At 46.4% G+C, this 15270-nt stretch overlaps 1 protein-coding gene across 3 annotated transcripts in view; it reads right to left on the minus strand.

The window, feature by feature from the left end:
• Nucleotides 1–15270, minus strand: part of SUFU (SUFU negative regulator of hedgehog signaling) — a 97665-nt gene that overhangs the window by 26714 nt on the left and 55681 nt on the right. For 2 of the 3 annotated variants that reach the window (XM_037496047.2, XM_037496049.2), the window contains 5 exons: nt 10552–10694; nt 9579–9664; nt 9238–9310; nt 6275–6431; nt 3226–3337 (listed from right to left, as the gene is read on the minus strand). In XM_037496047.2, coding sequence (XP_037351944.1) covers nt 3226–3337; nt 6275–6431; nt 9238–9310; nt 9579–9664; nt 10552–10694 — 571 coding nt within the window. The remainder of the gene's footprint in view (nt 1–3225; nt 3338–6274; nt 6432–9237; nt 9311–9578; nt 9665–10551; nt 10695–15270) is intronic. The other variant, XM_037496048.1, reaches the window with a different exon arrangement.

Consider the following 15270-nt stretch of genomic DNA (forward strand, 5'->3'; position numbering starts at 1 on the left):
TGGGTGAGGAGCAGGTTATCCAGAGGGGCCTGCCTTTCTGAGAAGCAGGAAGTGTGACCTCAAGAAAGAAAGAGAAAAAAAAAAAAAAAACCCAACAAACCCTAGCCCTAAGGTAGTGGTGTTGGGGAGGTGAGGAGTGGAGCCAGGAAGGGGGGGTTGGGGGGCGGGGGGGGGGACAGAGACAGGGTTGGTTTTGTTTCTGAATATGAAGACAACAGGGCCTTGTGTCAAAAGGTAATTCTGGTGTAAAAGAGCCAGTTATGACATAGCTCATTCTCTGGGATTTGGAAGTACCAGGCTAAGGGCATGTCCTCCTAAGAGTTAAATTTGCACAGTAAGCTTCCAACATGGGGCTTTAGCCTTGTCCTCAGTGTCACATGAGAGGTCTCTCTATTCATGTTCTAATTAATTAGATGAAGTCCACCAATGAGGGTCATTGGTGACCCCCTGTCCCTCAGAGACAGTCTCGTGTGTCCCTCATGGAGTCCCCAAGGATGAAGGAAGAAAGGTCACACCATGTGTGAACGTGTGAATGGTTGGAAGATTGCCCTAAGCACAACCCTTTTCTAACTTAAACCAAGTTACTTATTTGCCTCTCTGTACCTCAGTTTCCTTTTCTATAAAAGGGGGCTAATAAAATCATCTACTTCCTAGAGTGACTATGAGGATGAACTAAATTAATGTAGCATAAAGCACTCAAAACATTAGCTGGCACACGGTAAATACTGTATAGAAGTGTTAGTTGCTTCTGAGGTGTGAAAAGAACAAGAACCTGGCACCCCCAAGTAGGTAGAACCCAGCTGCTAATGTCAGACTTCATCAGTTTTTCTCAACTGCAGCCTCCTCAGGCCATATACAGACCCATGAAGACCTATGCATCAAATCACTCTAGCCCAAAAAGCTTGACTAAAGGAAAATCAGACATGCAGACACAATAAGACTGTGCTGCTGCTGCCCCTCAGGGAGCACAGCAAACACTGGTGCCAGCACATTTTGGGCTGGCTTTCTCAATTGCAATGCATGTGGTTTATCTGAAATGGGGTCAGGTCCCAGAGTGGGCAGCACAGATATTACAATTGTGCTTGCTAATCTGAACTGAGTCCATCACCATCGATCCTGAGATAACAGAACAGGAAGCTGGAATGTTGAGAGACTTGAGGAATGTGTTGGAAACTGCTCTTGGCAAAGAAGGAGGAACCCATTCCTCAACTATTGCTAACAAATTGGTAACCAGCACTGAAAACCTCAGAAGAGATGTTCTGACTCTTCTAGACATTAGATTCTGGTACTTCAGAGACCTGACTACAGGGAGGGGAGATGATCCCAGGGAACTGGTACCCCTGATCTATTCTCATCCATCTCTCTGTGGCTCAGCCAATATGGGCCAAAGGGTGAAAGCTACAGCCTCTGCCTTAGGTCTACAGACAGTCCTTGAACCAGATCTGATGCCCCACTGCCCTGAGGGGAGGGACTGAGTCAGAGCTTTGTGCCCCCTTTGCAATGTCTGGGGGTACAGGAGTTGGAAGTATACCCAACACAGGAAGTGAGATCTCATGCCTGTCCCAGATATATCAGAGGAGCAAGTTGGGTGTATCTCCATAGGAGTGCCTGCCCTTCTGCTCAAAACCTACACTTTCCAGAGGTGGGAGGGACATCTGGACTGAGCCTGCCTATGTGTTACAGACAATCTGCTGCGTCTTTAAGTCTTCAAATACCTCGCCAGTCTCCCAAGAGTGCCAAGGAGGCCCAGAAGGAGATGCCAAGTTCGTACATGGGAAGGAGTATGGGTCAGAGGCAGGGTCCAGACTTTTCATGAGTTTTCACATGCCCTGTGACCAGCCTGGCCATGATGTGAAGCTGCCAGGAGAAGACCATGGTGCCTCCAGCAAATGGCTGGAGAAACCCACTGGCTAGAGTTGAAAACTGCTCAGAGGTGACAGTGGGCTCTCCAGGCTCTTACCAAAGAGCTCAATCCTTCAGGATGCAGGCCCACTATGGGAGCCACTGTGGCAGTCTTGTCCCCAGAATAACTCTCCCTACTCCACAATCTGCTCCCAGTGTACTATCTCAACTTTAAGTAGCCAGGTCTCCCTATTCCAGACCTCTTAGCTCCTTCCCCCAACTTGTTAAAATTCTAGGAGTCCTTCAAGGTCCATCTTACATTCTTCCTCCTCCAAGAGGCCTTCTCCAACTGGATCATGCTGACTTATTTTTTCTGTAGTGCATTAAATCATAATTACTTCTGGGGATCATGAGGTGAGCAACTGGAGCTAGAATTCAACATAGTAACTACTTTGAATAAACTGCATCTACAGCAGATTCAGGCCAATTAATTAATTCATTGTTTCAGTTCATGAACCCCCAAAGGAAGAACCTACATCCCTGAGTCCTGAGCTTGTGTGTACTAGACTTCTGAGAGGAAGGACAGATGACCCTAGTCTTGCAGGAATGGTCTGCCTCCCTTTTAGATCAGGGCAGAGCAACTTCCTCCCTGGCAGACATGGTTCCTGCTCTAGGCTGCCAGCTCCTAGGCATCTGCTGCCAGCAACTATTCCTTAGAGCCGCCTTGGTACTAAGGGCAGAATGGGGAGCCCAGCTTTACCCATGCCCACCATTAGAGGAAGAGAGGTCAACAGGAAATGGCTCTGACCTCTAGGTGGCCATAGTCTCTCCCGAGGGCTATAGGGGACCCTGAACAGGCAGCAGAAGCCTGCAAAGGACTTCCCCCCTTCCTTGGGCCCCATGGAAGTGAGGCAGGAAGAAGGGCCTCAGCTGCAGGCATCCAGTATGGGGCTGGCCAGACAGAGAGGCCCTGGGGTTGCAGCTATCAGCCGGAGACCAGGCTCCAGGAAGGAAGGAAGGGCAACTCTGGCTGAGGGCGCGATAAGAAGGGGAACTGTGCTCAGCACAATGGGCTCCCACAAGGCTGGGAGGACCTAAGTCAGATTTTGCCCCAACTCAGCCTCCCATCTGCTCACACAACCTATGTAAATATTTACTGATGTTTATATTCCTGGTCCACTAGGTCCTCTCTGAGGCCCTTTCCTAGGACCCACAGATCTGTGAACTCCAGAGTTCCTAGGCCCATCCAGCAAGGGCTCCGGGCATTATTCTCATTCATGCAGGCCACACGGACAGGCCAGTCAGGACACTACTGACTCCATCCCAGACCTGGGACACTGATGTCAGAAAACTACTAACCCCTCCTGTGTGTGAGGAACTTACGGGGCCCGGTCATGGGTGAGGCCGTTCTGACGCTGAGAGTTGATTGGTGGAAGGACAGGTTTGCTGTTGATCTCAAGTCCTCTCCTCAGGGTCTCCCGGATCTGCTCTGTGTCTGCAATGACACCACTAAGTTGCTTGATGGCCCTTTAGACTCCCAGCATCCCCTGGCCCTGCCCTTGGAATCTGGCTCTACAGGTATGCAAGGGAAAGGCCCCTATGAAGGCCAGTCTTCAGCCTACTCCAGGTATCAATCATGAAGTCTAAATGCATGCAGGGTGAGGATACAGGCCAGATGAGGCACTGTGCTCTCAAGAAACTTTAGGTCTGAAGAGCATCATGCTTGTAGTTGTAGAAGACAAGGGGTGGCCTCCAGACTTCAGCAGAGTGCCCTCCACTGTGCTTCCTGTGTCACAGGCCTAAAGCTGACCCTTAACAGGGCTATAAACAGTGACTGACAAGGTCTTTGCTACTGCCCGAGACTACCCAGGCTATGTCCACTTAAATGGAAGCAAGAAAGGACTGCCAGGAATGGGTAGGTGTCTCTTATATAAATTTCTAGGTTCTGAATGGGCAACTGATATTTGGATCTGCTACCCCTTTCTCTTGGGTGGGGTCAGTGGGATGCTGGGTGATCTTCCCACCTTGACCTAGAGAACCCTGCCACTCCACAGGTCTGGCAAGGGCCAGGATGTGAAGGAGGAGTCTGTTGGTAGAACTATTTCTTTGCAAGGTGTTTTGCTCATCTGTGAGGTGAATTTTACTAATCAGATCCCCTATATTGAGATTTGATCTAAGACTTACCGTTGTAAACAAACAAAAAAAGCAAATTAACATTGGTTGTTCAAAGGGTGGACTTAAGAGTAGATGACAGGGCCTCTCTGGTGGTGCAAGGGGTAAAGCACCACACTATGAAGCAATCCATAGCCTCTGCAGCACGAGTTCGATCCCTGGCCGGCCAGGGAGCAACCCACATGGCGAGGCAGACCTCTCCTGTCTCGCCTGCTGCTTCCCTCAGCAGTGTATTTCAATCAGTCTGCCTGTTCTGTTCCCCACTCTGTCTCTGGTGAATCCTCTCACCACCCCCCTCATCTCTGGCCTGTACCCCAGCTCTTGTATGCATAAATAAATCTTAAAAAAAAAAAAAAAAGAGTAGATGACAGAATGATCACTAACTTTTCTAACTGCTTCACTTGTTACCATGGCATGGGTTACTTTTATTACTTTTATTTTTATTTTATTTTTTTATAAATTTTTAAAAAAGATTTATTCATTTATGCACACAAGGACCGGGGTTAGAGGCCAGAGGTGGGAGGTGGTGGTGAGAGGATTCACCAGAGACAGAGTGGGTAACAGAACAGGCAGATTGACCAAAATACACTGCTGAGGGGAGCAGCGGGCAAGTCAGGAGAGGTCTACTGTGCCATGTGGGTCACCTCCCTGGTCGGGGATAGAACTCGTGCTATAGTGGCTGTGGATAGCTTCATAGGTTGCATCTTAACACCTTGCACCACCAGGGAGGCCCACTTTTATTAAAAAAGATTTATTTATTTATACAAGAACTGGGGTACAGGCCAGATGTGCAGGAGGGTGAAAAATTCACCAGACACAGAGCAGGGAGCAGAACAGGCACACAGACCGAAGACACTGCTGAGGGGAGTAGTGGGCAAGGCAGGAGAGGTCTGCCAGGAATCCAACCAGTGCTGCAGAGGCTGTGGACAGCTTCACGGCACTGCGCTCAACCTGCTGTGCCACCGGGGAGGCCCCCACTTCTATTACTTTTAAAAAATACCCAATATTGATTGAAACTTTGGAGAAGACCATGAATCCCTCCTTAAATTATCTATTTTGTCAAGAGCAACTGAATGGTTCTATTAACTGTACACTTTATGTCTGAACCTCCTAAGGGCTTGATACACTTTAGACCAAGCAGGAAAGAGAGGGATAGATATTTTCACTAAGTTTAAGTTGTCCTTTATGAAAAGAGAAAGCCTTTTATGAGTGATATCACATATATAGGTGTTTTATTCAGGCTTACAGTTATAGTATTCTCCAAAAAATAAAAAGTAGAATACAGAAAGAAAATAGAAAAAGAAGCTATAAACACATGTGTATACAAAGGGCTGCTTTTCTTTTGCAGTTAATAAGGAATGTCCTGTTCTAAAAACCACAACTGTTTCTATAGCCAAGACCAGCAAGGTGAGCTTCCAACAGGAGAATCATACCCTCCTTTTCCAAAGTCCCACCTGGAATGCAGCAGGTACAGAATGCCCTGCCCATAGCCCCTTATATTTTGTTTACTTATTTAAGATTTTTTATTTCATGATTTTTGTGTAGAAGAACTGGGTTAGGCCAGAAGTGCGAGGGGTGAGAGGTTCAACAGAGACAGAGTGGGGAGCAGAGCAGGCGGATTTACTGAAATACACTGCTGAGGGGAGCAGTGGGCGAGACAGGAGAGGTCTGCTGCGCCATATGTGGATTAGCTCCATGGTGGGGGATTGAACTCAGGCCGTAGAGGTGACAGCACTGAGACTTAACCCCTAGGGCACCAGGGAAGCCCACCCTTTCATCTGCAGTGGGGCTGGGGAGTTTGCAAGCTGGCCTCACACTTAGGCCTCTCTTGTTTAAGGCCTGCAACAGCCTGAGACCAGAGTGATCCTTGGGTCTGGCATGGCTTTCAGGCCAGAGCTGGGCCCTATGTCAATTTCGTGGGTGGCCGATGCTTGTTCTCTTGCACTTGGGTGGACTGTGGTCTTTTCCTGCAACTGTTCTTTGGCTTCCACTCACCTCCATGACCTCAGATTACAAGGGCTAAATCTAAAACACAATAGTCACTGCTGGTGGTGTATTTGAAATACACACAGGAAACATAGGATAAAATGGGCCAATAAAGCTCCTCTAATTCTACCCTGCTGGAAGATCACACTTGCTGTTTAAATCATGCCAGGAAATAAACTATTGAATGGGCTGTTTTTGTTAGAGACCCATCCTAGAGAGCCTGAAAACCAGGCCTGAGGAAAGGGAAGGAGAAAGGCTGGGTGATGGCTCCTACCTTTGCCAGAGAGCCGCCGGGGCTGTGTGCCAATACAGATGCTCCGGCTGTCCTCGTCATCCTCAGGGGGTCGACTCAGGTCATCCCAGGCACACTTGGCACTGACGCCACTCAGGTTGGAGCCGTCTGTCTCAATCCCTTTGTCAACTCTTTCCTGCTTGGAAAGAACCAAAGAGCCAGAGTTCCTTCAGCTAACCAGTGGCTCAAGGTCACCATCACCATCCCAGTGACCACCTTCTAGTATTTACAGAGCTCTTGTAGGTTCTGAGCACGGGACAAGGGCTGGAAGAACACGCTCTCTGACTTCATTTTGTCCTGGTTATGAATGGATGATAGTCTCTGCCAGCTACTGGATTCCTTGAGGGCAGCCAGGTATTAAAGGAAGCCAGGAAGACTTAAAGTCCCAAGGGAAATATCCCCCCTATCATTAACATTCCAGTACAACGACCATCACACATGTTTCAGAGACCCAACCTTGCCCACCCCAAGTTGGTCCATGGAGTTAATGTGACAGAGTCAGGAACTACTTCGTCTATTCCTTTCCTCCCTGATCATCCAGGAAGAACCCTCAGTCTCTGCTACAGAGGACAGAGTGAAGCCTGCCACAGGCAGGAGAGGCCACACTGCAGTTTCCTCTTCTAACAGCAGAGGGTGTGGTCGTGCAGTGATGCACCACCAGAGAGAAGGGCAGGCCTTCCCCCAACTGCATGGCTAACTTGTTTGGCAAAGGACTCTGGATGGGGTTTCTTTTCCATTTCTTAGACTGAAATGGAAATCTGGAAAGGCAGTGACCATCTGTAGACCACATAAGAGATCCTGTCTTTGTGCAGGCCTTGGCACTGCTAACTCAAAACACTCTCCAAATGGCCTCAAGGAAGGCTTGTACCCAAACATCCCTGGGATTTCTGGTAACAGTTCTGTGATGCTGGGCTTTGGATATACAGGTCATCGGCAATCTTGCCCATAAACAGTCATGTGAGCCAAACAGAGCTCCCGATGAGCACCTCAATAAGAGTCTGAACCTCCGTCTTCCTGACCCTCTCACCAAGGCTCCACTGGAACCAAAATGGTCAGGAAGCCTAACTGGGGAAGCATAAGGCAAGCTTATGTGAGGTTCTTACTTCTGAAAAGCAGTCAGCAGGTGGCCCTACCTTGGATGCCTCCTTCCCTTCAATCACACTCTCTTCCTTTCTAGAACAACCATCAGCCTGGCCAAAGATGGGGATTCTGAGCAGAAACAGGGAAAGGCTGATGGTAATCCTCATGCTCCGGGTAAGAGCATGTGGGCACTGTTTTGCTCAGGGGAGAGGTTGAGCCTTTTTATCTCCACTGACCACCTGAGGCCCCTCACCTAAGTAAAGAGCAGACAACATCTGTTGATTCAACTAGTTCAGCTCACTTTATTCATAAGTAACAAAGAGTTAAGACTCAGATAAGTCAAAGAACTCACTTAGGAACACAGCAGGCTAGGGGTTGAGGTGGGATCAAAGGAACAGGAGCCAGTCCTAAAATAAAGTGGCTGCAAGCAGGCCCCAGAAAGCACCAGCAATTACAAGGAGTTCCCTCTTGGTTCAGAGTCACCACAAAAGAAATTTCTGAATTTTCTCCAAGGCACTTCTCCTGGCTTTTAAAGACTGCCAGGTGCTCTGACGGGTCTCAAGGAAGCTTGATGACTAGGGAGGACAACTGTTCTCAGCATGCTGAGGAAGAATGGGTTGCTTATCCTACCTGGTCAAAGGACCAGGTTTTTCTTATTACTTGACACTTATGACAGGGGGCAAAGAATAGGCCACAGTGCCCCAAGCTGGATCCCAGTGTGGCTGCAGAGCAAGGGTTTAAGGAAACATAGCCTTCACAGTTCCTGGTTCTTGCACAGGCAGAAGCTACAAGGAAACCAAGTTTAAAGTAGAGATAACAGAGGATCCTGGCAGCAATTTGTACACTTCAGTGTTAAAGGCACTAAGAAAATAGAGGAGCATCATCTATGAATGAGTAGGGTCTTCTGCCCAAGAACTCACAGGTCTACAGTGAAGAAACCAGAGACTGCTGGCTTCATGTCCAACTATTACCTCTCCTCTGCCATCTCTCCTCCCTCCCAGAGGACACATAACTCCTTGCTGTGGTCTACCAAACTGTGAGAAGCATGAAAGCATGTGACTGGGAGGGGGGAGGAGTAGAAGGAGGCAGACACATGCCAGGCACATTATGAGCGATCTGCTACCCTTGCTTCATGAGCAGTACAGAAGAGAGGAAGTTATATTCTATGCAACTTTCAAAATTCACTTACATGCCAAAAGACTTCTCCTTTTTGGGGGGGGGGAAAAAAAGATGACAGTGTAACTCTGCACACTCTGGCCACAGTGATGGGCAGCTGCAGGCCTGCGTGTATACAGACCTCCTTTATACATCAAGGAAGCCAGCCTACCTGGGAGAGGAGCTGGATATCTGGGTGCCCAGGATGAAAATGTATCTGAAAGGGGCATGGGACCACTAGACCAATCAGGACTCACCCAGTGAGTGGGTGAGTGGCATCAGTATCACCTACTCTGTCTGTTATTAGGTAGTTGTGTAGGGTGGCTCCCTGAAAGAAAGTCTGCTTTTTTTAAAAGGGGGAAGTGGGAGCATGAATACCAGGCAAGCAATATCTATATACTACATTGATTTTCTTTAGACACTGATGATCTAATTTTTTTTTAAGTCAGGTTTACTGATGTATGAATTGCATACAATAAAATTCATCCTTTTTAAGGGCAAAAACACATGTGTCTGAGACAAGCTTTCCTGATCTGAAATTTCTGCTCCCTTAAGTACTCTGTAGAATTCAGGGGACAAGTCCCAAATCATGCCATATTTCTACTCACTCACAAATAAAGCTCCTCCGTTTTCCCAGGATGAAAGCCAGTGTTATTTGGAAGAGGCCTAGGCACAGTGTGCTAGAAAGGTTTTCCTCACTCAAGACATACTTGCAGGTGTGGATCGATCTCAAATATGGTCTCTCCCCTCCGCATGTCAGTTATCAGCCAGGGGCCGCCAGCGCTGTGGACAAGGAAAGGGGACAGGATGGTAACAGAGAGTCTGTGGTGATGGGCTGGGTCTACAGCCTGTCCTGTTTGCTGCCCCAGGCCTACAATGCAGGGGAACAGTCTGTGGTCAGGGGCCATCAGGGAGCGAGTCCTCAGGAAGCCCTGATGTGAAAAGTCAATGTCTTAAAAGCAATATTAGGGGGAGCCCACACATGGAAGAAGTAGAGAATCCCACCTCCAGGTAACCCAGGCCCCATCTCATAGGGCAGGGGTGTACTCACACGGGCACTGTCCGCAGCAGCTCCAGGATGCCCTGCCCATTCCACTGCTGGGCTGCGTGGAGCTCCTCAGTGCAGACGCCAACAATCTGAGGCCAGGAGACAAAATGCCACTGCATGTTAATGCCCATTCCTCCCAATCTCCCAGGATCTTAGGTTCACCTCAGGCAACTCAGGTTGGGGGACCACTAGCAGGATCTGTGCTCAGGGGCTGGTATGTCCAAAATGGGATGGTTTCCTTAGGAGGGAACAGCTGCCTGGCTAGGAGATGGAATGGCTCACAGTACACTGAGACCTGGCCCTTCCTCTGCTATGGCAGGTCAGGCATCTGGCTGACACAAAATCCAGCCACAGGCTGCATGGGAGAAAATTAGGGCCAACCAACTCAGGACAGTCACCCGCTCACATCCCTGGAAATAGAGGAAGGCCAAAGAGATGTTCCCACCCAGCCTAAGATCCTGGAGAATGTAAACAGAGAAGATTTTGAGGTCCTTTAAACTCAGAACAATGGCGGAAGGCCCCAACGGCTTGCAGAGAAGCTTCCTTCCTTATTAGGGACTGAACTCTTCATGTAAATATCAACAGAAATAATTGAACCTTCACAGGGACCCCATCTGATGGAAAGCAAGTCCAAGTGAGGGGGCACATGCACACCCCTTTCAGGTGAGGCTAAGCCCAGTCCAAGTCCTTCCTGCTGGGAGGTGCTGGGCTTGTGGCTGTCTTGGTCTTTACTAGTTCACAGAAATACGCTTCATCTCAGTTGTAGCCACTCTCTGCTGCCCAAATGGCCTCTTCCCTTTCCCTTCTCCAATCTCAGCAGGTTAAATCTGAATCTACATGACAAACAATCAGAGGGAATAGAAAATGGAAGAAGACCAAAGGGAATCTTCTGTTCACTCCTCCTACCCAAGTCCTCCTAGGCTACTAGGACTTTGCCTGCATGGAAGCTTGAGCCAATGTCCAACCTGAGCCTTACCTGAAGGAAAGTAACTACCCCAAAGGGTGTCTGCACTGGTTGCATCTGTGGGTCCTCTGTCAGCAGCATGTGCTGAATTCTTGACTCACTGTTATCCAAAGGGCTGTGCCAAGACACATGGTCCCCACTGCAGAAGGTGTTCTCTGTGGGAGAGACAAGAGGATCCTCAGTGTTTGAGACCCTGCATCCAGGCCTGGAACCGATCTGGGTACTGAGAAGCCCAGGCTTGGAGGCTCCCTGGCTTCTGAGTAGCCCCTATGAAGAAAAAGCATTTATTGGGATGGAGGCTATTGCCCCCAAACCAAACATGTTCCTGCTCGCCAATTCTGCCAGCCTTCAGCAGAAAAGCATGTTATTGGTGCAGGTGCTCGCTTTGCCTGGCAAATCCAAAGATTTTTGGCCTCTGCTTCACTTCCTCAGCACCTTCACTGATTCAGAGGTCTGATCAGGGTAGCCATGATAGGGTCTGCCAAGAAGAATAAAGGGCTTTACTGAGGAGTCACCTGGCCAGCAGAATACAGGGAGGCTGGAAGACAATGAATGCCTTTCACCTTATAAAACTAAACAGGATTTTTATGCTGCTCAAATACTTCTTGAAAAGGGCCCCGCCCCACACCCACCCTCTAAGGCCTTTAAAATATGCCACCTTGTTTCCCACAGGCAGACAGATTTAAGGACCAGTTCCTCAGTGAGAAACATCTGAATTGTATCTCACACACCTTGGCAGAGATGCACAGCTTGAAGGGGCTGTTTCTGTGAGGATGCAGGCCCACTATTTTAAAAAACTTTAAGGTAACATAACCACATAGAAAAAACAAGCCACATAGCATGAAGTCTCCCCGACTCTTAGGTACCCTCCCAAAGGTACTCTACATAACAAAGGGGAGAGAAGACATGGATCCAGGCAAAGCCAACCAGAAATCCCCCCAAAGTTCTCAACTCCTGCTGGGCCCACTTTTCCCAAATTCCTCTTTTTTTACAGAAATGTATGTTTACGAGCAGCCTGCATGAGCTGTACCTAAGAAACAATGCAACAAACAAAAAGATTTAATTAGCAATTAAAAGCTTCCTCCAAAATAAAACCTTCAGGTCCAGATGGCCTCACAGGTAAATTCTACCAAACATTTAAAGAAGAGTTAGCACTAATTCTTCACAAATCCTTCCAGAAAAAGAAGAGTTAACACTTCCCAATTTAACCTATGAAATCAATATTATCCTGATAGCAATACCAGACCAAAACATTACAAGAGAGACATAGACCAATATCCCTTAGAGAGTTATGCACAACCCTCATGCAAAGATCTTTAATAAAATACTAGTGAACCAAACATAAAAAAAGGGTTATACACAATGATCAAATGGGATTTATCCCAGAAATGCAAGCATGAAATCGATCCCTGGCCAGGGAGCTGACCCACATGGCACAGCAGACCTCTCCTGACTTGCCCGCTGCTCCCCTCAGCAGTGTATTTCTGTGAACCCGCCTGTTATGCTCCCAACTTGTCTCTGGTGAATCCTCTTACTCCCCGCCCACCCCCCCACCTCTGGCCTACACCCCACCTCTTGTATGCATAAATAAATCTTAAAAAAAATTTACAGAATAAACAGGTTCAGCAAGGTTTCAAAGCACAAGGGTCATAAACAATAATCACCTGTATTTCTATACACTGACAATAAACAACCTGACAATGATACTGAGAGGACAATTCTATTTATAATAGAATAAAAAAGAATATGATACTTGGGCATAAATTTAATACAAGAAATGTAAAACTTGCACCTGGAAACTACAAAGCATTGTTGGAAGAACTCAGAGAAGACTTAGATAAACAGAAAAATGTCCACTCTTCACGATCAGAAGATTCAATATAATTAGGATCATTACTCAAACTGATCTACAGATTCAATTAAATCCCTATCAAAATGGCAAATGCTAGTTGTATTGTTTTATGCAGAAGTTCACAAATTAATCTGAAAATTCATATGAAAATGCAAGGAACACAGACTAGCCACAATAATTTTGACAAAAATGAACAAAGCTGGAAGACTTATTCTTCCCATATCAAAATTTGCTACAAAGACAATGTAGTACTGGCCTAAGAATAGACATTTGAGCAATGTAAAAAACTTTAGAATCCAAAAATTAGCCCTTACTTTTATGATCAATTAATTTCGACAAGTGCCAAGAAAATTCAATATAGGAAAAAACAGTCTTTTCAGCAAATGGTTTTGAACAACTGGAATCCATATGTGAAAGAATCAAGATGGAACCCTTCCTTTCAGCATAAATAAAAATTAATTCAAAATGCATCCTATACCTAAAGGTTACAACTAAAACTATGAAACTCTTAGAAGAAATACAGGAGTACATCTTCTGAACTGATTTTGCAATGGTTTCTTAGACAACTAAAGCGCAAACAACACAGGATAAATTGAACTTCATCACAATAAAACTTTTATGCTAAAAATAGTATCATTAAGAAAGAAAGAAATATGAATCAAAACAAAAAAGAGATACCATTTTATTAGGATGGTTATTAAAAAAAAAAACAGAATAACAAGTATTCTTTGGTGAGGATGTGGAAAAATTGGAAGTCTTGTGGATTGCTAGAGGGAATGTAAAACAGTGGAACAACTTCACAAAATGTTAAACGTGGAGTTAGCATATGAACCATCAGTTCTACTGGTAGGTGTCTCTGGTGAATCCTCTCACCCCAGCCCTACACCTCTGGCCTGTATCCCAGCTCTTGTATGCATAAATAAATAAATAAATAAAAAGCAGTAAGTGAGAGGGATAAATCTTGGAGAACATGCAAAGTGGTAAAGTAAGGCCAAGGCCCTGGATTCCCCGTTTTAGATCCAGAGTATCATTTATAGGTCTACATGACAAATGATCACCTAGTTCAACACTTTTATCTTCTACAAATGAGGAAAGGACCCTAGAGGCTGCCTAAAGTCTTGTGACAATGCAGTGATGATGGTTACAGAGCTGTATTTCCCAAACTTTTGAGGCACCCACAACACCCATCAGCATGTTCAATATCTCTGCACCACTTGTATGTCATTACATATTGGTATTTTCCCCCATAAGTGATTCTTTTTTTAAAATATAAATAAACTCACTTTAAAAGGAAACATCATGTCACTACACTAAATAAATTAAGTGGAAAATCAGTGTTGCACAGAAGATAATCTGATAAATTCAAAATAATTAAATGAAAACAAAATGGTATTAATTTCTAGTGGATAATGTCATCTACCTAACATTGTTGAAACTGAAATGAACAAGGATTAAAGAGCTGTTAAAGGTTTAGAGTCATAGGGCCTCCCTGGTGGCGCAAGGGGTTAGGCGCAGCACTGTGAAGCTGTCCGCAACCTCTGCAACTCAAGTGCTATCCCCTGTTGGCCAGGGAGCTACCCACATGGTGCAGCAGACCTCTCCTGTCTCACCTGCTGCTCCCCTCAGCAGTGTATTTCAGTCTGCATATTCTGTTCCCCACTCTGTCTCTGGTGAATCCTCTTACCCCCACATCTCTGGCCTGCACCCCAGTTCTTGTGTGCATAAATAAATGTATCTTTAAAAAAAAAAGGTTTAAAGTAATATCATACTGACAAAATCACCAGGATTGAAATGGAGAACTGAATATGGCAGACAGTCCTCCCTATCCATGTTATCGGATGTTTTGTCTAGTTACCACCTAAAATCTCCTGCTGGCTGCAGACTAGCAGACTGGTTAACGTTGCAGCTGGCAAGGCCCTGTTCCGATTTGCCTCTGCCCCAACCACAATTTCTAAGTCTATTTCTTCACTTATAAGGAGCAAACAGTGTGCCTAGTGACTGTGTTTTCCACTGGTGTAATTGTTCCTTTGCTGGAATACAGTTTACATACTGCCACCAAAGTCCTAGTCATTTTGCCAGAAAATAGGAAGAACCACAGAACCTGTAACTAACAGTAAGTGCCAGTAGGTGGCACCATCACTCTGGGTTTAAGAAAGGCCAAGCAGTTCCCTCCAGCACCCTACATCTAACTGACGGCTGGTCTGTAGAAATATACCTCAAACTTATAAGGACTTAGGATGGAAACAGGGAAAAGACTGGAAAGGTCTGGAGTCATGATTTTTATTAACTAAAACTGACACGATTTAAAAATAAGTACTGAGCAAACCCCAACTATTTAAAGGAACTAAGTCCAAAGATTCTTCAGACTTAATTTGGGAAGGGGCTTACTTTAGGCAGCTGGGTAAGGAGAACCTGTAGCAGGAAAGAGAGACAGACCCAGTCGCTGCTCAGGATTTGGCAAAAGGTGCTAGTGTGTGAAAGGGGGAGGGGAAGGAGAAAGCAAAACTATCCCACAAAAAGGTTTTAAGAGCTCGATACTAACAACCTTCTGGCCAGAGGCAGAGTCTTTCTTCCCCAGCCCTGCTTGGTGGGGGAACTAGACTTATTAGCTCTGCTGTGGCCAAGAAACAGTCTTTCTTAACAATGAAAGAGGGTTGGTCACAGTTTTCAAGCCCGGGACAAAGCCACAAAGGGCTCATTCTTGAGTCCAGTCTGGTCTTTATGCCCTGGATGCTCAGCCCCATTTTATGTGGAGCCACCTTACTCAGGCCCCAGTGCCCACCCCAGGAAGCTCTCTGCCCCTACAGAGAGGTTTTCAAATGCTAATAATGCCCTAGCAGAGGCCCAGCTGTTCAGTCCAGTGGTCGAGGAGCTGGCTC

Source organism: Talpa occidentalis, unplaced genomic scaffold (assembly GCF_014898055.3).
Source record: "Talpa occidentalis isolate TD23 unplaced genomic scaffold, MPIMG_talOcc4v2.1 talOcc4.8, whole genome shotgun sequence".
Taxonomy (NCBI): domain Eukaryota; kingdom Metazoa; phylum Chordata; class Mammalia; order Eulipotyphla; family Talpidae; genus Talpa; species Talpa occidentalis.